Source organism: Scardinius erythrophthalmus (genome assembly GCF_964197995.2).
Source record: "Scardinius erythrophthalmus genome assembly, chromosome: 1".
Lineage (NCBI taxonomy): Eukaryota > Metazoa > Chordata > Actinopteri > Cypriniformes > Leuciscidae > Scardinius > Scardinius erythrophthalmus.
In genome coordinates this window covers 65,250,336-65,277,112 of record NC_138221.1, presented here as the reverse complement: position 1 = coordinate 65,277,112, position 26,777 = coordinate 65,250,336, and the positions used below count along the sequence as shown (strand labels likewise).

At 37.6% G+C, this 26,777-nt stretch overlaps 1 protein-coding gene across 9 annotated transcripts; it reads left to right on the top strand.

Annotated features, from left to right (window-relative positions):
- Positions 1-24,870, top strand: LOC308687330 (kelch-like protein 24). 9 transcript variants are annotated; one of them, XM_081359816.1, is made up of 12 exons: positions 1-61; positions 338-393; positions 1,715-1,989; positions 5,925-6,251; positions 9,853-9,996; positions 14,867-15,053; positions 16,653-16,799; positions 18,028-18,156; positions 19,351-19,527; positions 20,700-20,846; positions 21,714-21,879; positions 23,197-24,870. In XM_081359816.1, the coding sequence occupies exons 3-12, from the start codon at positions 1,732-1,734 to the stop codon at positions 23,366-23,368; spliced, it is 1,854 nt and encodes a 617-aa protein (XP_081215942.1). In that variant the 5' UTR covers positions 1-61; positions 338-393; positions 1,715-1,731; the 3' UTR covers positions 23,369-24,870. The 9 variants fall into 9 exon arrangements, with proteins under 9 accessions (XP_081215942.1, XP_081215940.1, XP_081215938.1 ...); XM_081359814.1 differs by having other exon boundaries at positions 1-113; XM_081359815.1 differs by having other exon boundaries at positions 2-61; positions 338-405.
- The last annotated feature ends 1,907 nt before the right edge of the window (positions 24,871-26,777 follow it).

The following is a 26,777-nucleotide window of genomic DNA, read 5'->3' as shown; positions in this document are numbered from 1 at the left end:
AGACTCAGCCTGTTCTCGCAGAAGAAGACATGGCGTCACGACTCTTCATAAACAGTGTCAGGTGAGGAAGATATGGACAATTTGAGCTGATTTCAACTCAGACATGTTTCTCGGTAAGATCATATTGCTGCTGTTTTTACATGTGTGTCTTTATCGCTCCCAGCGACTGTCACTCATCATTCGTGTGAATTACTGGAGGCATTTACCAACTGCATTAACAGTCAACTCCCCCTTACATGCTCCACTTTATCATTTCTGCCTGTTGAACCTCTAATACTCTTTAAATATAAATACACCACACCAATATGAAGCATTTTATTCCTTTGTATTAATTTAGGAGTAATAAACAAGCGGCAGAAAGGATCCATGAGCTGAGCTGAATCGACATTTGATGTAATTTGACAGGTTGTTTATTTATTTATTTTTTCGTCAAAACACATTCATCTGACATTAGACTTGCTGTCATTATTATACAATATATTTATACCTAAATTTACATATTGAAATATATTTTTATAATACACTTTACATTTATATATTGGTATAACATTTATATTAGTATCTGTTTTTTAGGGCTGGGCAACGATTAATCTCATCCAACATAAAAGTTTGTGTTTACATAATATTATGTGTGTGTACTGTGTATAATTATTTTGTATATATAAATACACACACACATGCATGTATGTATTTAAGAATAATGTGTTTATATATAAGATATTTATATTTATTAGGGGTGTAACGATACCCTCATGTCACGATTCGATACATATCGCGATACTGAACTCACGATACGATATTATTACGATACGATATTATTGCTATACTCGAGACTTCTGATAAAAGATTAACAAAAAATGTACTGTTGATTAAAATGCTAAATTTGGTTTTACATTGTGTGTGTAAATGAATAGGCTTGGACTTGATGCTGGAAACCCAAAGCACAGGACAATAGAGACACCAGAATAACAATATTCATGATTCTGAAGCTGAAAACACTGAATTATTTAGATGAATATGTTTGATCTCTGTCACTGACTAGATATATTTATAATAATGTAGGTCATTTTTACTGGTTACAAGAGATTTGGCATTATCAGGACCCACACACATTCCCCCACTGCATTATTATACATTATATTCAACATTATATATAGTAGTTTAATGTAATGACACTAAAACTTTTTTTTTTTCTCACACAGTAATTCTTATTTTGGGTGAAATATCCACGAAACATATTGTTGCATTATTGTATTGCGATATATTGTGACACGATATATTGTTACACCCCTAATATTTATATATAACATAAATTATGTATAAATATATATACAATATATACATGCAAATATTTCTTAAATATATACATGCATATGTGTATATTTATATAAAACAAAATAATTATACAAAGTACACACACATATATTACGTAAACACAAACTTTTATTTTGGATGCGATTAATCGTTGTCTAGCCCTTACTATTTTTATAAAAATGTGTTGCATTGACAAAATGAACAAATGAACAATATTATAGATTAAAATGTATATATCCTTTTCACAATATTTCAATAGCTTTTCGACAGTTCTTATGCTGAAACTAAGACCAAATATTCAATGTAGTCTCTCAATTGATATGAAGTCATTAAACTACATGCACATTTATTAGTTGTATATGATGCTTGAATCACATCTCTCTCTCTGCTGTTCTCTCAGCCTGACTGATTGTTGAGATGGAGATAATGGCAGTGAACCTGCCGTCCAGCTCCAGTCTTCCTCCGTCTCCGTGTGCCGAGGACTCGGGCTTCCCGCTGGCCTCTCTGGACAGCGAAGACTATGTGTTTGTGGAGGCTCGGCATCCCAACAAGGTGCTGGAGGGCTTGAACAGCTTACGGCTCAACAAGGCCTTCTGTGACGTGACTCTGTGCTGTGGAGGGCAGGAGTTCCCCTGTCACCGCATCGTTCTGGCCTCCTTCAGCTCATACTTCCAGGTAATACACATCAGTCAAGCTGAGCGCCTGGTCCGACTAGCTATTAGCTGACCGAAATAAATAGTCAGATCAGTCAAGCTGCCTGTGGACCGAAATAGTAGACAACTTTAGCAAATATTTTCAGATGTTTAGCCTAACTTTTAGCAAGCAATTTGCCTACAATTTTACACATTTTAATGCTTAACATGTAATTCTGTGAATTTCCCCCTAAAATTAGCACAGAAGATGCACAAAAAAAGCTGTCTGCTATTGAAATTTCATTTAAAATTTAATGAACAAACTATTTGTTCAAACCCTGAGACATGAAAGTGCCCAAAACGCCGTTTTATCGGTGGATTTAAGTTAAAATTGTGTTAAATACCTTCCTTGGATCAATTGGTGCAAAAGCTGTGTGGAAAATCATGCAATGTAACAACAATACAAGGGGCCGTTTACACACGACACCGTTTTCAACTACAAACAGAAACTTTTTATGCGTTTTGGCCGTTCATTTACACGACAACAGCGTTTTGTCGGCCTGAAAACGCAAACTTTTCAAAACGTGTTTCAAAGTGCAAGTTTTTGAAAACAATACCTTTATCGTCTCCGTTTAATCTACAAAAACGTGAATTTGTGAGAACGGTGACGTCGTGTTCATGTGTATTACGTGTTCAGTCTATAGGCACGTAGTGTTTCTTTACAAAGTGACATCGCCATCTACTGGTCTGGCATGAATAGTACAGCGCTTTTAATTGTATTCAAGGGTCCATGTGAACGCAGATTGTTTATGACAATGTTGTCGTCTGTACACAAAACCTTTAAGAAATGCAAAGGGAAAACTTTTCTGTTTAGCACATTGTTGTCGTGTAAACAAACTCGAAAACTATTGTTTTTGCTGTATTTCTACAACTTGCGTTGATGATTTCAAACCAAAATAAATATTACAATGCATATTTAATATAATCATGTGTTTGGCAAAGATGTTATTTATATATATATATATTAGGGCTGTCAAACGATTAATCGCATCCAAAATAAAAGTTTGTGTTTACATAATTTATGTCTGTGTACGGAGTATAATTATTTTCTATATATAAATACACACACATGCATATATATATTTAAGAAAATGTGTTATTTATATATAAAATATTTATATATAATATAAATTATATATAATATAAATATATATACACAGTATATACATGCAAATATTTCTTAAATATATACATGCATGTGTGTGTATTTATATATAGAAAATAATTATACACAGTACACACACATGTATTATGTAAAAACAAACTTTTATTTTGGATGCGATTGATCGCGATTAATCGTTTGACAGCCCTAATATATATATATATATATATATATGCGGAAAAAAAAAATATATATATATATAATACTGGCTAATAATAACTAATATCATTTAATTTATAGACTATATTTATAGGTGAAAGTTATATGTCCAAAGATCAAAAATCGCTGTATTAATATGACTGTAGAGTTGTTTTTGATCGAAATGTAGCCGTAAATAATAGTTTATTAACCCCCTGGGGTCGGCTATCGCGCCGGCGATTTTTTTTCCGTATGAGTGCAAAAAATAAATAAAAAAAAAACCTTAATTTTTAGCTTATATGCTTGTGTTATACATCAATCGATCCTGTTTAGTGTGTATTTTTTTTGTGTATGCTCATAATAAAAACAAAGTGTTGTGCTTTTCGCCAAATAAAGAAAAGTAAACATGATGCGAGTTCTGCCTACTCTCCGTCAGTGAAGTCAATTCTGAAACGCGTCCGAAAATGAATTGTAACTCAGCGAATACTCAGTCAAACAGCCATACAGTCACACAGGCATGAAGCTTGAATTCTCTTCTTTTCAATGAAGTATTTTTTATAAAAAAACAAATATTCACAGTTTATGTAATATGTATGCAAAGAGAGAGATGTCAGTCGTTCTCATCTCAGCTAATTAAGTTTTAATGTGACTCCGCCTACGGAGACCGCGCTATTCAAACGCAAATGTGAGGCGATCCATACAAACCTGTGAAACGCCCACATCCGCTGGATAAGGCCGGTGAAACACTGGATGCGTGGCGTAAGCGTCTCAGCTGCGTGGCGTGTCCGTTTTTATTTCGGCTCCCATGTTAACAGTTTAGAGTTTGCACACTGCCTGTGTGAGACGCGCGTCTCAGGGGCGGCATGAGCCGCGCGGAAAACACGTGCATTCTAGAAATAGAACCGACGCCTATTTTTCACGCGACACGCAAGCGTCTTGGAAGCGATTCCATGCAAAATTGAATAGGAAAATCTGTTTATTTGTCATTTTGACACGAATACATATTAATAAATGTCCTTTTGATGTTTAAAAGTGTCTAGGTTTTGACATAAATGCAAATATAAATGTAATTTACAAAATATGATCGATTTTCAAATACTGCTGTATTGAATGAACAGCTTTTAGCAAACTCTATTGCTATACATAGATGAGGAATATATACTGTATGTGTTTTGTCAAAAATAAAGTCAACTAACTAATGAATGCTTTACTTTAAAATACGTATGATAAAATGTATACTTTAGTTTTGAAAGACGTTGACTAGTTTTGAAAAGATTATAAAGTATGTATGTGCATGCATATATATATATATATATATATGTGTGTGTATATATGAAGAGTTCAGATGCAAAAGCCTCTAAATGCCATCTGAAATTTTCTTCTAGAATGATCATTTTTATGAAGCTTGTATATTTAAGTTAGCTATAGGTGACACACCTGAATGAATGGCTCATTAAGTATGCAGGGACATTGTCTCATCAGGTGTGAACTACTAAATATGCATGATGCTGTTGGAGCGTTTACGCCCCATCCGCATATTGGCTTTCCAAGCTAAAAGTGTTTCACAAAACTTAAATCAATGTATCGTTTTACGTGAATGATTAGGCAGGATGATTTTCACATCATTTTGAAGAAAAAACACTAGGCGATGACATCCATTAGTCAAAAGTCTTATTGCCACATATTTAGTATGTGTTTAGTGGCCTTATTTCAGAAACTTTAATTTTTAGTTTTTTCGATAACCATGCATAAACATTATTCTCTCAAAAATGAAAACATGTACATACATGTGGCTCACATATTATGGAAGTCCTGTTTGTGCTATATAGAGTGAATTTACACCTTTGCCATTAATATGTTTATAAGCAACTGAAAAAAGCACAAATGTCAGGGCATGTCAGAACATCTCAAGGACCCCAAAAACACCCCAGACCCCAGAGGGTTAAATAACAGGATTCGTGTAAGGTGCTTGAAGTGCTTGAATTTGGAAATGTGGAATTTAAGTCCTGGAAAACCCTTGACATATTTATGAAAAGGTACTTGAAAAGTGTATGATTTATTAAAAGACAATATATGCGAAATTAGTGTTTAATTTTATTGATAAAACAATCTTTTCATGCAAAATTAACATTGCAGCCCGTATTATATAGATATAGAGCCATTTCGCATGGCTATGAGCGTGATATTGCTCATATAAATATCATACAACTTTCATTTTTCATGTCAATCATAAATTCATGGGAGAAAAAAAAAGCGATATTTTTGTCATAGTATCCTTTCAAAGGTTAAAGTCACCACAGTCATTACTTTTGCTGCACCTTTTTGTTTTATTAGTTTATTTTTATTTATCTATTCACCTTTTTTAGAAGTTGAAAGATAATAAAGATATTGTTTGATTGAGGTGAGATCTCTGGTTGTAGTCCTTGAATAGTCCTGGAATTAGTCTTTACAGTATCTGTACGAACCCTGAAATAATAACCATGTGGTCGGAAACCAAAAGAGAAAGTATTCATATTAATGAATATAAGTCTGGCATCAGTGCAGAAACATTATTGAACATTTGAGTTAAAAGCAGGAAACAGTACAACTACATTAACTGTGTTGTGTTGTCGGCACAGGCCATGTTCTCCACCGACCTGATGGAGTCGCGTCAGGAGCGCGTGGCCATCAACGGGGTGGAGCCGCAGATGATCGGGATGCTGGTGAACTACGCCTACACGGCTGAGGTGGTGATCTCCAAGGCTAACGTGCAGGCGCTGCTAGCGGCCGCTAACCTGCTGGACGTGCTAGCGGTGCGCGAGGCCTGCTGCCGCTTCATGGAGCGCCAGATGGACGAGATCAACTGTGTGGGCATCCACTGCTTCGCCGAGGCGCACTCGTGCCGGGAGCTGGAGCGACGCAGCATGGAGTATATCCAGCAGCACTTCAGCAGCGTCTGCCAACAGGTCAGGCTTCACAAACTCACACTTCCTGAAGCCATGCTCACGTTACCACAGCAGAGCCATGCCAGCAGCACTCATTACCTTTCACATTAAAGGGATAGTTCACCCAAAAATTAAAATTAGTCCATGATTTACTCACCCTCAAGTCATCCTAGGTGTATATGACATTCTTCTTTCAGACGAACACAATCAGAGTTATATTAAAAAAATGTCCTGGCTCTTCCAAGCTTTATAATGGTAGTGAATGGCTGTTTCTGTTTTGAAGTCCATAAAAGTGCATCTATCCATCATAAAAGTGCATCTATCCATGATAAAAGTCCATCTATCCATCATAAAAGTCCATCTATCCATCATAAAAGTGCATCTATCCATCATAAAAGTGCATCTATCCATGATAAAAGTCCATCTATCATCATAAAAGTGCATCTATCCATGATAAAAGTGCATCTATCCATCATAAAAGTCCATCTATCATCATAAAAGTCCATCTATCCATCATAAAAGTGCATCTATCCATGATAAAAGTGCATCTATCCATAATAAAAGTCCATCTATCCATCATAAAAGTGCATCTATCCATCATAAAAGTGCATCTCTCCATGATAAAAGTGCATCTATCCATCATAAAAGTGCATCTATCCATCATAAAAGTGCATCTATCCATCATAAAAGTGCATCTATCATCATAAAAGTCCATCTATCCATCATAAAAGTGCATCTATCCATGATAAAAGTGCATCTATCCATGATAAAAGTGCATCTCTCCATCATAAAAGTGCATCTATCCATAATAAAAGTCCATCTATCCATGATAAAAGTGCATCTATCCATGATAAAAGTGCATCTATCATCATAAAAGTGTATGTAAAGTAATGATCAGCTTTAGTAACAAAGTAACAATAAACAAGTGTTTAACCAAATATCTCTGAGTAAAATAATATTGCGGGGAGAGTAAAGGAGCAGAAGATGCAAGAGCCTGAGCGATGGATGAACTTTGCCAGCATTTATACATATGTTCAGATCAGAGGAGGAACGGGCACATCAATATCCTTTCCAAGAATCAGCTCCGGCCTCTGGGTATTAGGCCTACATTCTGCAAGCGTAGCGAAACATTGTGGTTTTAACACTGTAAGCAGAAAGAGTCCATGTCCATGTCTGGACTTTATGCTAATAAACCTTCATAATAAGTAAAACCACAAACTCATGTCACATTTGATATTAAACCGGATACCACACACACGTCTCAACTTTTAGAGAAGTGGCAGCAGAGTTTAGACATGTACATGTTGAGGTGAACTAAAGGTCTGGTCTGAATATAACTTATGAATACGAGTATATGAACTATGAGTGTGTGCAGGCCCGGATTGGGTAATCGGGAGAATCGGGAGAATTCCCGGTGGGCCGCTTCACATTTGGGCCGGTCGAGGATTTTTTTTTTTTTTTTTTTTTCTTCACATTTCAATGTCACGTTAGTAACATTACACGTTCCGCCTTCTGATACTGCAGCGCGCAGTCTCTGCATGGGTTGTACCATGTGAGGGAGTTCTCCCCTCCCCTACTACAGAGTTGGTTGGGTCCACAGCCAGTCTTTTCCAAAACGTTTTTAGGTAGGCTACTGCGGCCGCGGGCCCGCGGCATCGCCGGCGCCTACCGATAGCTGGGCCGGCCCTACCGTAACGGTACGCGTCAGGGAGGATGGATGGGAGGAAGAGGCCAGGAGGTATGGAAGCTTGTTTCCGCCACAGAATAAAACATTTTAAAAGATAATTGCGACTTTTTATCTCACAATTGCGAGTTTACATCTCGGAATACATCAGAATTGCGTGAAATAAAGTCTCAATTGCGTGTTATAAAGTCAGAATTGCGAGATATAAAGTCAGAATTGCCTGAAATAAAGTTGCAATTGCGTGTTATAAAGTTAGCTTTGCGAGATGGTCAGAATTGCGTGATATTAAGTCGCTTGCGTGTTATAAAGTCAGAATTGCGAGATATAAAGTCAGAATTGCCTGAAATAAAGTTGCAATTGCGTGTTATAAAGTCAGCATTGCGAGATGGTCAAAATTGTGAGATATAAAGTCGCAATTGCGTGTTATAAAGTCAGAATTGTGTGAATTAAAGTCGCAATTGCTTCTTATAGTCAGAAATTGCAAGATATAAAGTCAGAACTGCGTGAAATAAAGTTGCAATTGCTTCTTTTTAAAGTCAGAAATTTAGAATTGCAAGATATAGTCAGAATTGTGTGATATAAAGTCGCAATTGCTTCTTATAATGTCTAAGTGAATTATTATTTAACCTTTACATTATTTCTTGAACTATAGTATTAATACAAACTACACAATAGTAATAGCAATAGTAATATCATCCAAGTGGATGCTGCACACTGGTGGTGGTTGAGGAGAGACCCCTGATATGATTGTAAAGCGCTTTGGGTGTACAGTAGTACATATGAAAGCGCTATATAAATGCCTCATTCATTCATTCATTCATTCATTCATTCATTCATTCAGCTGAACTGTTGCTTCATTTATCCAAATTGGAAAAAGTGCTAATTTGGAATTCCAACATGGAAAAAGTGGGCCGGTCTTGGGCCTGAACTCCAGGGCTGAAAAGTGGCCCCACTCCGGCCCTGAGTGTGTGATATCAATATATACCAGAGATAAAAAGAACATTTGTAAATGGATTGATGCAAAAACAATATGTTTGAAAGGATTATATATATATATATACACAGTATTTATATATTCATAGAAATAACCATAAAAGAATAATCATACATTTTTATTTTATATTATATTATTGTTATGATATTCATGCAATTTTAAAATAAATTCAATACATAGAATTAAAAAAAAACAGGACCTCGTTACAGGGAAAGGGTTACAATATTATGACAAATTGTTGGTTATTGCCGTTTATATTGTAATAATTATTAATATCAAATAACTAAATGCGAAAGAAACCAAGAACCTTTTGTGTATTCATCTAAACGCTTCTGATTGGATTCTGATCATTGCGTTCATACGCTCAACAGATAGGTGTGTGATTGGGCCAAAAACACGAACAAATGTGTAATTCAGACACATTTGATTAATTTTCACTTTAATCGCACCTGTTGTCGTCTTGTTGTAATTCTGTAGGGGTTTTGACCTTATATAAAAGATCAATCTTCTGCGTTTTCTCCCAAAATCAAGCTCTTATCCTGTGTTCTCTACTCATTTAGCACAGATTTCAGATGATGTTTCACTCTTCTACTGTATAGACAGCCAAGTTTTAGTAAAGCCAACCTTTCCGTTGGTGAATTACCTCTTTAATGGCTAAATGTGGCAGAAATGACATCACTAAATGCACATTTATCACTGTATCCTTTAATATAAGTATTTGTATGATCTCTTTAAGTTGTCTTATCTTATCATTGCAAGTGAAAATAGAACCTAGAATGTGATGAATACTGAAGTTTGCAGTATTAGAAAGATGGGACATGATTTTCAGCCTTGACTCTCTTAATTGTTAAATCATGAGGAATATCTGTTATTAATATTTTTAGATAAGAGTTATATATTATACTATGGATATATACCTTCAATCTCTCCGTCTCACCCTACAGGAGGAGTTTCTGTCTCTGTGTGCCGATAAACTGACAGAGATCATTTCCAGTGACCATCTGAACGTGCCAAAAGAGGAGACCGTGTTTGAGGCGGCCATCGTCTGGCTGGAGAAAAGCTCCTCGCGCAGACAGAGCTTCGAGAAGGTCCGTCATGAGCCTTATTAATATCTTCACGACCAGTGCTAGTTCTCCATGGGCTTTTAGTAATGCCATAACACTCACGGGGCAGTAACAATACACTCTGAGGATGCTAAAATTATTTGGACACTCAGGATATGATGTCACACTCTGCGACATCTTATTTAAAACATAAATTCAGCATAAAATAATAATGCAACTCCACTTCCCTACCATACTACAGGCAATCAGATGGTCTCATAACATAGTTGATGTTTAAAGGGATAGTTCACTCAACAGTTTTGTCATTATTTACTCAGCCACATGTTATTCCAAACCCATTAAAAACAGATGAAGATATTTTTAATGAAACCTGAGATTTAAAAGTCCATTCCACTACAACATTGAAAAAGTTCATAAAAACATCATAAAAGTTATCAGGCAAACACTGCAAAAAAAAAGCTTACTTGGTATTTGTGTCTTGTTTCCAGTCCAAATATCTAAAAAAAATCTTAAATCAAGATGCTTTTACTTCAGTAGTAAAATGCAATAAGATATTATGTCTTGTTTTCTGGGGAAATAAATACAAATTAAGTGAGTTTTTGCTTAAAGCAAGCTAAATTATCTGCCAATGGGGTGAGAACGATTATTTTTCTCACCCCATTGGCAGATAATTTTGCTTGTTTTAAGCTAAAACTCTTTTTTGATTAATTCCCCAGTAAACAAGACTTAATATCTTATGGCATTTTACTACTGAAGTAAATGCATCTTGATTTAAGATTTTTTAAATATTTGGACTAGAAACAAGACAAAAATACTAAGTAAGAAAAGCGTTTTTTGCAGTGTACGTTTGAGCTTCCGTTTACCATATTTTATGTGCTTCTATGTACGTTAGGGATGTCAACGATTAATCGGCGATCGATTAATTGTCGATAATACATTTAATCGATAGAACTTATCGATCATCGATTAAGCAGGTTTTTATGCGCGTGCGTGCTGCTCAACCGCGAAACATGTAAAGCGAGCGCGCCGGAGTTATGTTTGGGACCATTTTACACCTTCATCATCATGTAAGTTTGCGTGTGCATTCGCAGCCTTTTGTTTTGTTCAAATGTAAGTTGTAATACTGTTTATTTTGTGTATGCCTATCTATATCTGATTTATCTCATATTGGATGCATTTGGTTAAGAACACTGTAGTAAAGCGTCAGCTTCAGCGCGCGCAGCTCAAACGGCAGTGCACGACTAATAATGACTATTATTGGGACTGTAATATTACATAACATTATAAAGAGAACAATACTGTAATAAAACATTGTGAATTATTTGGGTTTAGTTGCCGTGTCGCGTTGCTCCAGGAAGAGCGCGTCCACAACATGAGTAGTTCTGAATGAATGGCACGTAACTTAGTTCAAGTTCACTTGTGCATGAATTTGCGTCATTTTGTGCAGATATAATTTGTAATATTATGTTTATTTTAAATATATCTGATTAATCTCATATAGGATGCGTTTCTTTTAGATAAATAACGTGCTAGCAAAGTGCTCCAGTTTAACGGTAGCAGATTCATTCAGCGCCTGCAGTTGTTCCAGGAAGAGCGCGTCCACAACAGTCACACATTCTAGCGCATATGAGGCGGCGCTGGTGACGCGTTGTATTAGTAGTTATATTTGATTATTAAATAATTAATTTAATTATCAATCACATCGAAACATTTTACAATCCTAGCCCTTTATTTATATTTAAAACCATTCTAATCGATTTGGTGAGGAACATTAGCATTTGCAGACCCTGTCATGCTGTTGGCCACATGCCACTGCAGTTGATGCATATCGCAGTATTAAGGCTAACGATTAATCGATTAATTGATCGTTAATTTAAACGACGATCGATCATGGGAATTTGTGAAAATTGACATCCCTAATGTACGTGCGTTGATCAATGTTTAAATGTGAATAAAATCTTATGGTGTCTTTTCAGAAGACTCGGATTAAACCGCTCGACTCGTATGGATTACTTCTGTGATGTGTTTATAAGTTTTCAAACTGTGAAAGTTTTGAGGGAATGGACTTCCAGTGGAATGGGGAAAATGTCTAAATGTCATGTTATTATTTCAGCGAATTACACCCTTAAAAATACGGTTCTTTATCGGCATCTGTGGAACCTTTCCATTCCACAATAGATTTTTATAACGGAATGAAAGTTCTATAGATTGTAACAATGTTCTTCACAATTTAAATAATATAAAAAAGGTTATTTTATGAACTTGTCACTGAAAGGTTCTTTCATTTTTTTCTTTTCTTTTAAGAGTGTGGGATTAAAAGTTGTTCATAAAGGAAATAACCTGGTTGGACACTTTTTTGAGATGCGTCCAGGGTAGCTGGGGGTTTGTGTATCATGATCTCAGCTGATGTCTGGGATTACCCGCCTTTGTGTGTTTGATGAACTAAGCCTGTGAGAGCCAGGTCACATGCTCTTTACAGGCTATGATTATGAAGAGAACTGCAGAAACGCAAAACTAGCCCTGATTGGATGGGATCGGATTGCTGTGTTTGCATATCATTGTTGCTATGCAGTTATTTAAAGACTAGACCGAGGAAAGCTCATTGCATATCCCATGGGAATGAGTGCAATTCTGAATGCACAGGAATGATTTTAGGTTGCAATTAGTGGCGTTTGGTTAATCATAATGGGGTCATAAAATAATTGTTTACCCAAAAATGAAAATTCTGTCATCATTTACTCACCAAACCCATCCAACTTTCGTTAATCTTTGAAACACAAATTAAGATATTTTTATTGAATCCTGAGAGATTTCTGTCCCTCCATTGAAAGTCCATTCCACCAAAACTTTGGCACTTCAAAAAGTTCATAAAGACATTGTAAAAGTAATTGTTTGGTTTAATCTAAGTGTTCTGAAGATACGCGATTACTATATATAATGAACAGATTTAACTCAATTCATTAATTTTATTCATTTATAATCATTGATCAGTGTGTACATACATGAGATATGGTAATCAGAAGTTCAGACGTGCTTGTTTGATGAGTTTTAATCAGATTTTGTGCATGATAGTCTGATCAAATGACGAGCTAAAAGATAATATGGCAGCTGAAATGGCTTCATCACACAAGACATGGTAAATGAGATCAAGCGCATTGCATTATGGGATACAGTAGTCCATTTATGATATGGTGGATGGTATCACATGTAGTGATGCACCGAAATAAAACTGTTTTTACTGAAACACACAAACCGAAAATAAAAGTTTTCATTTAGCTGAAAAACTAAAATAAAGTTTATTTGGTGACACATTACAGGAAGGTTCATTAGTTAACGTATTAAATAACATGAACTAACCATGAGCAATACATTTGTTACTGTATTTGTTAATCTTTGTTAAAGGGGTCATATAATGTCATTTTTGTACAAGCTAATATGATTCTATAGGGTCTAAATTAAAAGTTTGTAATATACTTTAATTAAAAATTCTCATTAGTATTGTAAGAAAACACTCATTTTACCTGGTCAAAAACAGCTCTGTTTTCAGCACGCCGTTTCAGTGCATGTGTCTTTAAATGATAATGAGCTTTGCTCACCCCGCCCCTCTGTTCTGTGCGTACAGTACACCGTTTGTAACACAATAAACATAACGCATCGTTCATTGTAAATGTGGGATTATGAATTATATTGAGAACGTTGTACATAGAAAACATGCCGTAATGTACCCTGAGTGTAAAAATAGCCACATTCATCCTGAAGCGTGCAAGCTATTTGCAAAGATTAATATAAATATTAATATAAAGGTTAATAAAACGTTACACTCACTTGTTCTTCTGGAGGTTCAGCAGGAACACGAATAGTTGGTACCGATCCATTTTTCAGGAGCAGCTTCTTAGCAAAAACAGCTTTATACTGACCCTCGTTTGTAAAGCAGTCTCGAGTCTGGTGAAATGATTCTCGCAAACATGACAGCATTGACGTTCATCGTGGGGAATATTCCCTCCGAAAACAAACTCAGCCACTGCGTCTTCAGCGGTTCAGATTTAGGGACATCATCAATATGACTGCTGTGTTCGTTATTACACCCAAGAACAGAACACCACAATCGTTAGACGCCATTCTACTCAACACTCCAGCTATCAACAATGGTCGGCGCGTGCTATGATTGACAGCTCGCTCACGAGGGCGGGTCTGTGTTTGAAACACTGCTGTCAATCAACCATCGTGGGAGGGGCGTCAATATTGTGACGTTACAATATCGAACAGCTTGATTTGAGACAGGAGGAAACATATAAGAAGATTAAAAAAAAAACACTGGATGGATTTTTATCATTTTATGATGGTTGTGTACAGGCACTGCCAACACACATTTCAGTACAATCAACTTGTAAAAGTGCATGTACCATTATATGACCCCTTTAATGCTGTTCATTGTTAGTTCATGTCCGTTCACAGTGCATAAACTAATGTTAACAAGATTTTAATAATGTATAGTACATGTTGAAATTAACGTTAACAAAGATCAATAAATGCTGTATAAGTGCAGTTCATGCTAACTATTGTTGTTAACTAATGATTCATATTGTAAAGTGTTACCGTTTGTTTAATAATCAATTAGTGAACAACATTATAATATAACGAGGAGGATATTTTAAGCTCTGAAACTTGCGGGATGATTTAACGGCACTAAAGGATATAAATGTCAGAAGATCGAGGCTAATGTGATTTCTCATGTCAAGCCCCATTGAATGGCTTTCCTGAGGCAAATGTAGCATCACATGACATATTGTTTACAAGCTGTTTTATTGATGATTTCTGCAGTTGAAGCAAAAACCGAAAGGACCAAAAGTCCTGTGAATCCCTGAACTCGTGTGATTGTGAGTGTGTTCTGCAGGTTCTCGAGCACATCCGGCTGCCTCTCATCAGTCCGTACTACATTCATGATGTGGTGGAGACTCTGGATGTGGTGAAGGAGTCGCTGAAGTGCCAGAAGCTGATCTCTGAAGCCAAGGACTATCTGTTGCTGCAGGACCGCAGAGGAGAGCTGTACGGGCCCCGGGCTCGGCCCCGACGCGCTACAGGTGAACCCGGACTGTCTATGAACACCTGAATAGTGCTGGGCGGTTTACCGGTTCATACCGAATACCGGTGTTTATTTTTGTTACGATATGAATTTTTAATATACCGCAAAACCGGTGTATGTCGCTTTAATCGGAACGCGGCGCTGCGCGACACAGTCTCACCCCTCATTTACAACACACGTCTGCGGCGCATTACAGCTGCGACAAGGTTTTATTCCGTCCTCCACGTGGTGCGTCAAAATAGACCAGGCGCCTATATTTAGCGAAGCGGCGCGGAGAGCCGCTTCTGGGAAGCTTCGATCTGAAACACAAGCATTGACTAGAATGGGCACGAGACGTGTGGGGGTGAGAGTGTCTTTTTTCTCGCGGCGCGCGTGTTTTTATACTGTATTAACGTATCTGAAGTGAACTGACGGTCTTTAGAAAAGTTTCTTTGTTATTACGATTGAATCTTTCTTTATCTTTCCTGATAAAGCAGTGTTTATGAGCGTTGCTGCTTTGTGTACAGCCGTTACCGGGGAAACCACTGTTTCTGCCGCTCCTAAAGCGCGTCCTGCTGGCACCTCTTTGTAAACAGCCTTGCAAACCTGTATTATTAATATTAGTGTGGATTTTTTCTATAATATTCACTCATGACAATAAAATAGGGCATTATAAGTAAATCTACTGCACTATTTCCTCTCTCACTCAATAGAAAATGTGGTAAACACCCATCATGCTTGAGAAAAAAAAAACACACAAAAAAAAAAACCGGTAAAAACCGTGAAACCGGTATAATTTAGAAAAAAACCGTGATGTTGATTTTTGGTCAAACCGCCCAGCACTACACCTGAACCTGTCCTGCAACAACACCTTCTGTGTGCGGGATCACCACACTTACACACGCTACGTTTACATGCAACCAAATGATCCGGTAGTATCATTAGCTCAATCTGAAATTTTTAATAAATGTGACGCTGTTGAGCGGACTTGTAAACACCTCTGATTGGCCATTGTGTTCACGCGCTCATCAAATATGTCTGTGATTGGCTACAATGATCAGTAAATACACATCAGTGACGCTCTTCAGCGAGCGCTTACGAAGCAGGCGTCTATCAGCGGACCGGTCCTGCTTGTGCTTTCAAACACTCCCGTTCCCATTCTTTAAAAACACTTTCAAACGCTCCTGTGCGCTGATCATTGTAGCCAATCACAGACATATCCGATGAGTGTGTGAACACAATGGCCAATCAGAGGTGTTTACGCGCTCAAAGCGTCACATTTTTAAAATTTCAGTACTGATTGGTACCGAAGTCTGTACTTTTTGACAATTCTAGTAGTTAATGAATGTTACTCGGTGCTTATTTGAGTAAATGTAACTATGTCACCTTAAAATAAAGTGTAACCATATTTTGTCATTGTAATTAGACAGATCGGTTGAGCTAAATTTACTGAATGCAGTTTGTGCCTCAATTGACGAGTGAGTGATTGGAGTTCATTTTCCACATTTTACAATGATAGTAAAGTCATTGAAACTCTGGAATAACACACATGGAAGAGTATGGGAATGATGTAATGTCCAGAGAAATCCCGAGGTAATTCTGTGTGTGTGTGTGTCAGGCACAGCTGAGGTGATTGTGACAGTAGGAGGAGAGGATGATAAGGTTGTTCTGCGCAGCGTGGAGAGTTTCGACCCGCTCACCAGCCAGTGGAAGAGTCTGGCCTGCCTGCCCTTCGCCGTCAGCAAACACGGCCTCGTCGTCTCTGGTGAGTGGCAGTGGAGAAAGATCAGGCATCGGGATTCTCTCCACAACCATTCTGGGCCGACTCTGAGCTTAGCTTTTAACTGCAGATGCGCGATGTTAAAGGGAGAGTTCACCCAAAAATGAAAATTAGCCCATGATTTACTCTCCCTCAAGCCATCCTAGGTGTATATTAGGGCTGTCACTTTTTATTCGATATTCGAATATGCATTCGAACATGACGTGAAATATCCGAAATCGAACTATAAATAAACTATCCGGTTTTTAAAGTACCATGTTTTGCGCATTTTTTACAGTGTATGATTAGACCATTGCTTTTTATTTTATTGTTTGCCATCTCATCCAGTAGTGGCCGCTCTAAACGTATTGTAGCGCAGGCCCATAACCAAATCAAGCGAATAATAGCCAATAGCCAGCTTGTTTTGAAAATGGATGATAACGACAAGACTAAAGAAACCGCGCTGTAATTCCTGCCTATTAGTATTACACACACACACGACCCACAGAAAAGACGCGTGTCAGTATCGAGTTCTCTTTCGGGCTTGAACAAACCATAACACACAAATTATGCCAAATGTCCGTTTTGTCGAGTGTCCTCATAAGAGCAGTCTTAAATTATTTAAATAAAGTCTTAAATGAACGTATGTGAGAAAATGCGACGTTCGTCAGATCACGTCTCTGTCCGCAGCGGCTGGTCTTAAAGTGTCATTAATGTTAATCAAATAACAAAGGTAAGAGAGTACATTACTCACTCAGACCCGGCGCCAGGAGGATTGTTATACCTGTAGCCTAATCATGAATGCACTCCGCTATCTAACACATCTCCGGCGAACGGCTTCTTCACGCAAAAGAAAAACTCTCCATGAAGCACAGTGAAATTCAGCGACCATGTGGCATTTCCTGATGGATCGAGGTAGTTCGTTAACTTCATTTTAGATTTTACTCGTAGATATTCGAATACATTGCTTGATATTCGATATCCGTTCGAATTTGATTTTTCTCAAAAGTGACAGCCCTAGTGTAGATGACATTCTGCTTTCAGACGAATACAATCAGAATTATATAAAAAAAATTCCTGGCTCTTTCAAGCTTTATAATGGCAGTGAACGGCTGTTTCTGTGTTGAAGTCCATAAAAGTACATCTATCCATCATTAAAGTGCATCTATCCATGATAAAAGTGCATCTATCATCATAAAAGTGCGTGTGTGTGTGTGTGTGTGTGTGTTTCCAGGCTCCATGCTGTATCTGGCTGGCGGTGAGTTTCCAGACGGCTCGGCCAGTCGAGAGATGTGGCGCTACGACCCGTGTTTCGACTCCTGGTTAGAGATGGCACCCATGAACGTGGCTCGATCAGAACTGGGTAACACACACCAAATCTGTACAGACTTACACAAAAGTTCATCCCTTCAGCTCCAGAAGTCATGAACGTGCAGTGGAACGACACTGATGTTTACAACGAGTCAAAGTTTCACATGTTTAATCTGGTGCTCTTCGTGTGGCGGGCAAAAATGACCACATTTTTATTTTATTTTCATTGAAAGGAATCTAGTATATTTTAGATCGATAATGTTTTTTATTTAATATTTTGTATTTTTAGGCTATTTTATGGTACTACATTATATTTATGCTGTATTTATAATCCATTTATTTATGTTTTGAGCATAGACCTGAAAATAAAATATCCAGCTTAAACTGTGGTAAATCTTGAATGCTTTAGAGCACAGACTGAAGTTTGATCTCTTTTCAAAGACGACACTTGGCAGATTATTGCTGAAGTGAAAAAAGGTTAAAGGGAATTTAGGAATTTAGAATTTTACGTTTATTGTTATGAAAAATGCACAAAAAATTAAATTTTCAATTTTTATATGAAATATATATTTTCAAAAACGCGTTTTACTTTAAAATGTCAAGAAAATCAAAGCCATAAATCTAAACAAGTTTTGTTCCAAATTTGAGCCTGATATCTCAAAAAATGAGCTTTCAGTGAGATGTTGTTTGGCCGCAGTACCAGACGCTTCCACTAGATGAAATTCGTCTCCCATTCATTTTTGATCGAGAGGAGCACAAGTGTGACTATTTAACCTTTTCGAATCAAGTTCATGATTTTTTTGTGTGTTCACATAGCAAGTGCCAAAACCTTTACCAAGTTTCGTACCATTCCAATAAAGTAAAAAAACTAAAATGTACATTTTTCTGTCAAAAATGACCGAAGAGCACCAGAGGGTTAAAAACGGTTTATGCTTCCAGCAAACACAGTATCTGATCGTCTGTGCTGACAAACACACTCCTTCAAGAGCAATTCTCAGTGCTTTTGATTGCTAGATGTTTTTGTTTACACCTGCAAAGATCATGGTAGCGTCACCCTTTTTCTTTTTTTTTCTTTTTCCAAAAATATCAGGCATCTAAATGCTTTCATGATCTGAAGTTGGTGGAATCCAGTAGAAATATCCCACATCCAACTTGGAATGGAACACAGCAATATATATATACATATATATATATACATATACCCTCTTGCTTGAGAAACTGAAGTAACCCAGTGTTGTTCTGGCAGGGCTGGTGATGTTGGACGGGTACGTGTTCGCTGTGGGCGGCTGGGAGGGCCGTTCTCGCCTGGACTCGGTCGAGTGTTATAATCCTCACACCAACACATGGCAGTTCATGGAGTCGGTGAAGATGGCGGTCACCAGTCCGGCTGTGGTGGCGCTGGATGGGTTACTCTATGTGACAGGTAGCAGGTTTCCTCCAACACACACTCAAGGCACTGGTGTAGTAGAGGGAACATGTGATTCCTGAGTAAAACACAACTGAACGGACAGCATGCGGACTGGAAATAATGTAAAAATACACAATAAATGTCTAAAAGGCGTCACTGCCAATCAAACCGTTTCAGAAGTGTGAGAAAAATGTGAGTTTAAATTAAAAGCAGTAGTTCAATTCTGAATTAAAATCCCTGATAATTCACTCACGCCCATGTTATCCAAGATATTCATGTATATCTTTTAGTCGAAAAGAAATGAATGTTTTTTGAGGGAAACATTCCCGGATTTTTCTCCATATAGTGACTTCAATGGGGTCCAAATGTCAGTTTCAGTGCAGCTTCAAAGTCTCGACACGATCCCAGACGAGGAATAAGAGTCTTATCTAGACAAACCATCGGACATTTTCCTGGAAAAATCGTGGAATGTTTTCTTGGACATCTGAAACGGACATTTCTTGGAAATTCATCCAATTCCTGGAATGTTTTCCTCAAAAGCCTTAATTTCTTTTGGACATCTTGGATGACGTGGGAGTGAGTAAACAGATGCTATTATTTGTGAAGGCCAGAATAACTAATACTAAAATGTGGTCTACATAACTCAAGCCGTTTATGACCTTATGCTAGGGTTTGCACAGCTAATTCATGCTAGGCAATACGTTTTCAGAGTTTCAGTGTCAGTACTACATTAAACTACTATATATAATGTTGAATATAATGTTTAATAATGCAATGAGGGAATATTTGTGGGTCCTGATAATGCCAAATCTCTTGTTACCAGTAAAAATGGCCAACATTATTATAAATATATCTAGTCAGTGACAGAGTTCAAGCATATTCACCTAAAATAATTCTGTTTTTCATCTTCAGAATCATGAATATTGTTATTCTGGCGTCTCTATTGTCTGTGCTTTGGGTTTCCAGCTTCAAGTCCAAGCCTATTCATTTACACACACAATGTAAAACTTAACAAATTTAGCATTTTAATCATCAGTACATTTTTTTTTAACCTTTTATCATAAGTCTTGGAGTATCGCAGTAATATGGTATCGTGAGCTCAGTATCGTGATGTGAACCGAATCGTGACATGAGGGTATCGTACGTTACGCCCCTGTTGATAACGCTTCCCTTCTGAAATCTCACAGGAGGAGCTGTTTTAGAAGACGGCGACGGCACAGACTTGGCGCAGGTGTACAACCCTAAAACCTGCGTGTGGGCCGAGGTGGCGCCCATGCAGATCGCTCGCTCGGGGTCGGCCGCCTGCATCCTGAAGGGCAAGATCTACGTCATCGGTGAATATGGAGACCTTGAGTTCCCATCAGTCAGTGTCACGAGCCTCGTCCTGTACACTGCAAACAGTGCTTTTCTACCTTTACTTAAAGTCCAGATATCAAACATTTCTTAAATCAAGAGGCATTTACTAAAGTAGTAAAATTACATAATAATGTGACCCCTGGATCACAAAACCAGTCACATGTCACACGGGTATATTTGTGGAATAGCCAACAATACATTGTATGGGTCAAAATTATCCATTTTTCTTTTATGGCAAAAATCATTAGGATATTAAGTAAAGATCATGTTCCATGAAGATATTTAGTAAATTTCCAACCGTAAATATATAAAACATGTATTTTTGTGAGTGAATGCAGCACAATCGCCAACAGAAATGCACAACTTTAAAGGAGATTTTCTCAATGTTTAGATTTTTTTGCACCCTCAGATTCCAGATTATTCCAGATTGCCAAATTTTGTCCTATCCTAACAAACCATACATCAATGGAAAGTTTATTTATTCAGCTTTCATGTGATGTATACATCTCAATTTCGAAAAATTGACCCATGTGACTGGTTTTGTGGTCCAGGGTCACATATTAAGTCTTGAATTGAGTGAGTTTTTGCTTAAAACAAGCACATTTATCAGCCAATGGGGTGAGAAAAATAATCTTGCTTCTGTTGGCAGATAATTTAGCTTTTTTTAAGCATCAATTTGAATTAATTCCCCTGTAAAACAGGACATAATATCTTATGTCGTTTTACTCATCTAGCAAATGCATTTTGATTTAAGAATTTTTAGATATTTGGACTGGAAACGAGACAAAAATCCTAAGTAAGAAAAGCATTTAATGCAGTGTGTCTCACAGATGTTCCTCTGTTAGGCGGCTGGCACGCGTCCACCGAGAACACGGATAAGGTCGAGTGCTACGACCCCAAGACCAACCAGTGGACCATGTGCGCGCCCATGAAGGAGAGGCGCTACCGGCCCGGCGTGGCCGTGGTGGACGGGAAGATTTACGTTCTGGGAGGAGAGGAGGGATGGGACAGGTGAGAGATTTAACACTAGAGTCCTGGGAAATTGATGAATTCTCCCACCACATTTGGTGATTCCAGACCCATATGTCTCTTTTTATTTATTTTTATTTTATTAGATTTGAAAGGCGAAGACCTGCGACTGAAAACAGTTTTTAAAAGAAACCCCACTACTTTTTCCCATTACAGACTTATTTTTAATATTGAGCGTCAAACAGAGATCCAATCAGTTCTCCAGATACTTAAAGGGTTAGTTCAGCCAAAAATGAAATTTCTGTCAGTATTTACTCACCCTCATGTCGTTCCAAACCCGTAAGACCTTCGTTCATCTTCGTAACACAAATTAAGATATTTTTGATGAAATCCGAGAGGTTTCTGATCACTCCTTAGACTGCATTGTAATCATAACTTTCAAGGCCCAGAAAGGTAGGAAAGACATCCTTAAAATAGTCCATGTGACTCTAGTGGTTCAACCCTAATGTTATGAACCGATGAGAATACTTTTTGTGCGAAAAAAAAAAAAAAAAAAAAATACAGACTTTATTAAATAATTTAATTTAATTTAAATGGGGAGATTATTCGCCCTCTTGTGAAATTCCCAACCGTGGCGATTCCTATTGAAATGACTGGATTTTGCTCGCAAATAATTTGCCGAACAAAATGTGAGTACAGTAGGGGTTCACAAGAAGTCCACTTTCTCCAACCCTGATCACACACACACACCTGAACAAGCCAATCAAGGGGTCAGGATCACTAGAAAGCTATTAGCTTATCCAGTACAGCGGCTGCGTTGTCATATTAAACAAAAATGGTGGAAAAATGCTGACGAAAACCCTCTCAGTTGGGGGCAAAAAAGTGTTATATATATGCAGATGTGTAATGAGTGGACGTGGATTGTTTCTGAATGGCAGTTTGCTATCTTGTGTTCACGTAGTAACGTACATTACGCGTCTGTTGAAGTGCATTTTCTCAGGTCACTGATACACTTACACAGTTTTATGCACTATTGTATCCTTATTTTCCTTGCATGCACATTAAGAAAATTAGTGAATATAAATATAACTTTAAGAACAATTATTTAAAAAATGGATGCACTTTAAAAAAAGTGAATGTTATTTAATTTCAATAAAGGATGCGATGCTACTCTGATTTGGTTTATATTTGCCTATTGCGCCCTCTTGTGGCCATAGGAGACAATACAGTCCTTTTCCCCTGTAACATTAAATATTGCCAAATTTAGCTAATATTTAAGAAAGAAATAAGAATTTTGAATTTAGCTTTTCAGCCATTTTGACAGCCCTTCTCTCCCCCCCCCCCACCCCACACACACAGGTATCACGACACTATCGAGCGGTACTGCGAGGACTCGGACAGCTGGGAGCTCGTGGGAGAGATGCCCACCAGCCGAAGCTGGCTCAGCTGTGTGTCCCTGCGGCTCCTGAAGGACACACACACACACACCCGTCCCGGGACGGCCCTGGAGACCGAGTTCCCCGTGGACTGAGAGCAACGGGACCGCACCTGCAGCAGAACTGGCCCGGGACCGAAGGAGCGACCGCATCCGTGACCGTTTCCCTGGGCTGTAGGAACGGAGAAGGCCTGACCCGAGCACTGGAAGGGCTTCAGAAAACACTCATGTCATACGCTACAGTCTCCAGTGCGACCCAGAGCGAGGCTGGACGACGGATCGATGGATATCTGTGGTGATTGTAAGTGTGTTTGTGTGTGTGTGCGCCACATCTCAGAGTCTCCACAGTATCAGTTCAGTGTGATGTTCAAGTGTCGTGCACTGAGCGCCTCATGATTGTGACCTGTAATCAAGTACTGATTTGTTTTCTAATGAAGTATTGTGTTGTAAATGTTTTGTACTTTTTTTGTATGGTGATTTTTGTTGTTGCTGATGTATTTATTATTAGATGTTTTTTGTCGTGCCGAGAGCTTTATGGAGTAACTAGCACAGATACACTGAAACATGTTGACTGATATTCACCGTGAATAGTCTGTGTATTGTGCACAGTATGTGATTTATTTCTGTGTATAGCCAGATTACCTACTACTATTGCCAAAATCTGCAGGATACAACAACTGAGCACGTTGGGCTGGGTACTGTATCCCACAATGCACCATGTGTAACATGATTTTCCACTGTATGATGAATGAACCTGAATTACAGCTTACATTTTTACCATCTTTTCTCTTCTCATTATTTGTTTGGGTTTCTGGAAGTTAAGTGGGCTGATATGTATAATTCATAAACCTGTTATTAGTGGCTGTAAAGTTTCGAAAAATACAACAACAAACAGTAATATTGTTAAATATTATAACAATTGAATTTATAATTGTATATTAGGCGTGTAACGGTTCACAAAAGTCACGGTTCGGTATGTTTTCGACACAGCAAAAAGAAAGAAATGCCAGAGAATTTCCCTGGATTTTTTTTATTTTTTATTTTTTTATTAAAACTAACATCATAAAGTATGATATTTTTTTAACTTTGAACAATGATGGCGCTATACTTGACCCATCTTCTTAGCAGCATATAAAACAAAAACCGCTCCTTATAAAAATGAAATGTATTATTGTAGTAGCCTAGTTATAAACAAAGGTTTATTTTATTTTTATTTTATTTTAAGTTTGCAAGACTCCAGGTTAACATTTGAGGGCAGCAATTTTATTCATAATGTCTAAATAGTTCAAAAGCAAAACGATTAAAAAATAAATATTCGAGAGTGGAAATTAATGTCTTTTTTATTTTTAAATTTTTTTTTTCTACATCTAGAAACTTTTAGTTTTATAAATGGGGGTGTAATCTTTGAAGGACGAACAAAATAATGTTTTGGCCATCACATTAAAAATAACATTTAAATATATGATCATATTTGAGTTTTGAAGTGCTAGAAAATATGTGTGATGTACATGTACTTGAAAGCATTTTACTATTCCTGCCAAACGTCCATGGTGACAGATAGTGTGTAGCCTACTTACATTAAATCCATCGTGAATGTTTCTGATTTGTGGACTTAATCATTGCACAATGTTTCTCCTGGTTTCCACGGCACGGTTTGATCCAATAGAGATCTACGGGTAATAACAGAGAAATGTGAATGCTTCTCACTAGATCTCGCAGCGATGTTATTATTTCTGTGGCGAATTCAAATGCTTTCTTTACTGGGTCTCTGTGTAGTAACAGTGTCACTTGATCAAGATCGGCTCGCGCTGCACTGACACTGGTCCAAAACTGATAAACGGTCAGCGAAGCAGAAGCACGATTAGCACATGACTGAGTTTGCCATTTGATGTTGGGCAGCGTTGTTGTGTTCGCGCCAGCGCGACTGCTATCTAAATTGTGGTCGGCAGGACCGAACCGAAAGCCAACGGTTCAATACGAATATTCCTGTGATCAAAGCTGAATTTTCAGCATCATTACTCCAGTCTTCAGTGTCACATGATCCTTCACAAATCACTCTAATATGATATATGAATAATGCTCAAAAAGCATTAATTGTTATTATCAATGTTGAAAACAGTTATATACATTTTTTAGGATTATTTGATGAATAGATTTTTTTTTTATTGTAGAAAACCTTTCTTTAAAGTGAATTTCGTTTTGTATAAATTGTATCTTAATTTTAATCAATGTTTCATCAACCAGTTGATTTAATGAATAAGAAGCAACTATAGCAGACAGGCAATCATGGCGTGATTGCATTGTGAACTGAAGAACTGAAGCTCGTCTCCAGTGGCGGTCTTAACATAGAGGCATAGGTAGGCGGCTGCTTGGGGCCCCCTACCAGCGGTCGTAATAGGGGGGCCCCCAACCCACCTCAAAAAAAAAGAAAAAAAAAGAATAGAAAAAGCCCCTTATCATCATGAACGCATCAAAAGAATGGTAAATTGTATTAATATTCTTAATAAATACGTTGAAAAGTAGTAGTTAAAATGCCCAGTTCATGGTTATCCGTCTCTACATACACCCCCGACTTTCACAATGAAATGGACTAGTCCGTAACGGTGCGCGGCGCAAAAGATAAACACGCAATGACAGGAGTACTTGGAAGTACACAAACAGAGACGAAACGAGAAACTGAAGCGAAGTTACCCAAGCAGCTCAAATAAAAGAAAAAAGCGAAAAGACGCCGATAAGTATTTGGCAACGCTGCCAAAGATGACAAACTTTTTTTTACGGCTACTGTTGGGGATACAGACAGGAACAACTATTAACGTCCAAAGCGTTGAACATGCCGCTACAGCAGCAGCAGCAGCAGCTAGGTGAGGATAACGTTAACACACTCACATGGATATAACTTATGTGGATTTGCTAGGAGCCATATGCAACATCACCTCTCCCCATTTCGCCCCTCTTACCCCCATACTACCGTTTTGGCGCTTGTAAATGTGACGTGACAGATCCCTAACGGCACGTGAACCGATCATCTCCACTAGCTGAATAAACACAAATTAACAATGTTGAAAGATACAGTACAACTTACCGAAATGTATATTCCTCATACATAATATCGATCAATCAGTGTTTTTCAACCGCGAAAACAGGTCAATAAAACAGCTGGAGAACAATTATGTCACATAACATTTACCTCAGGAAAGCCGTTTAAAGGGATACTCTATCGAAAAAAGAAAATTCTGTCATCATATACTCACCCTCATGTTGTTTCAAACCTGTATGAATTTCTTTCTTCTGCTGAACAGAAAGGAAGATATTTAGAAGAATGTCAGTAACCAGACAGTTTTAGATATGGAAGTCAATGGTATCTAAAACTTTCTGGTTACTGACATTCTTCTAAATATCTTCCTTTCTGTTCAGCAGAAGAAAGAAATTCATACAGGTTTGAAACAACATGAGGGTGAGTATATGATGACAGAATTTTCATTTTTCGGTAGAGTATCCCTTTAAT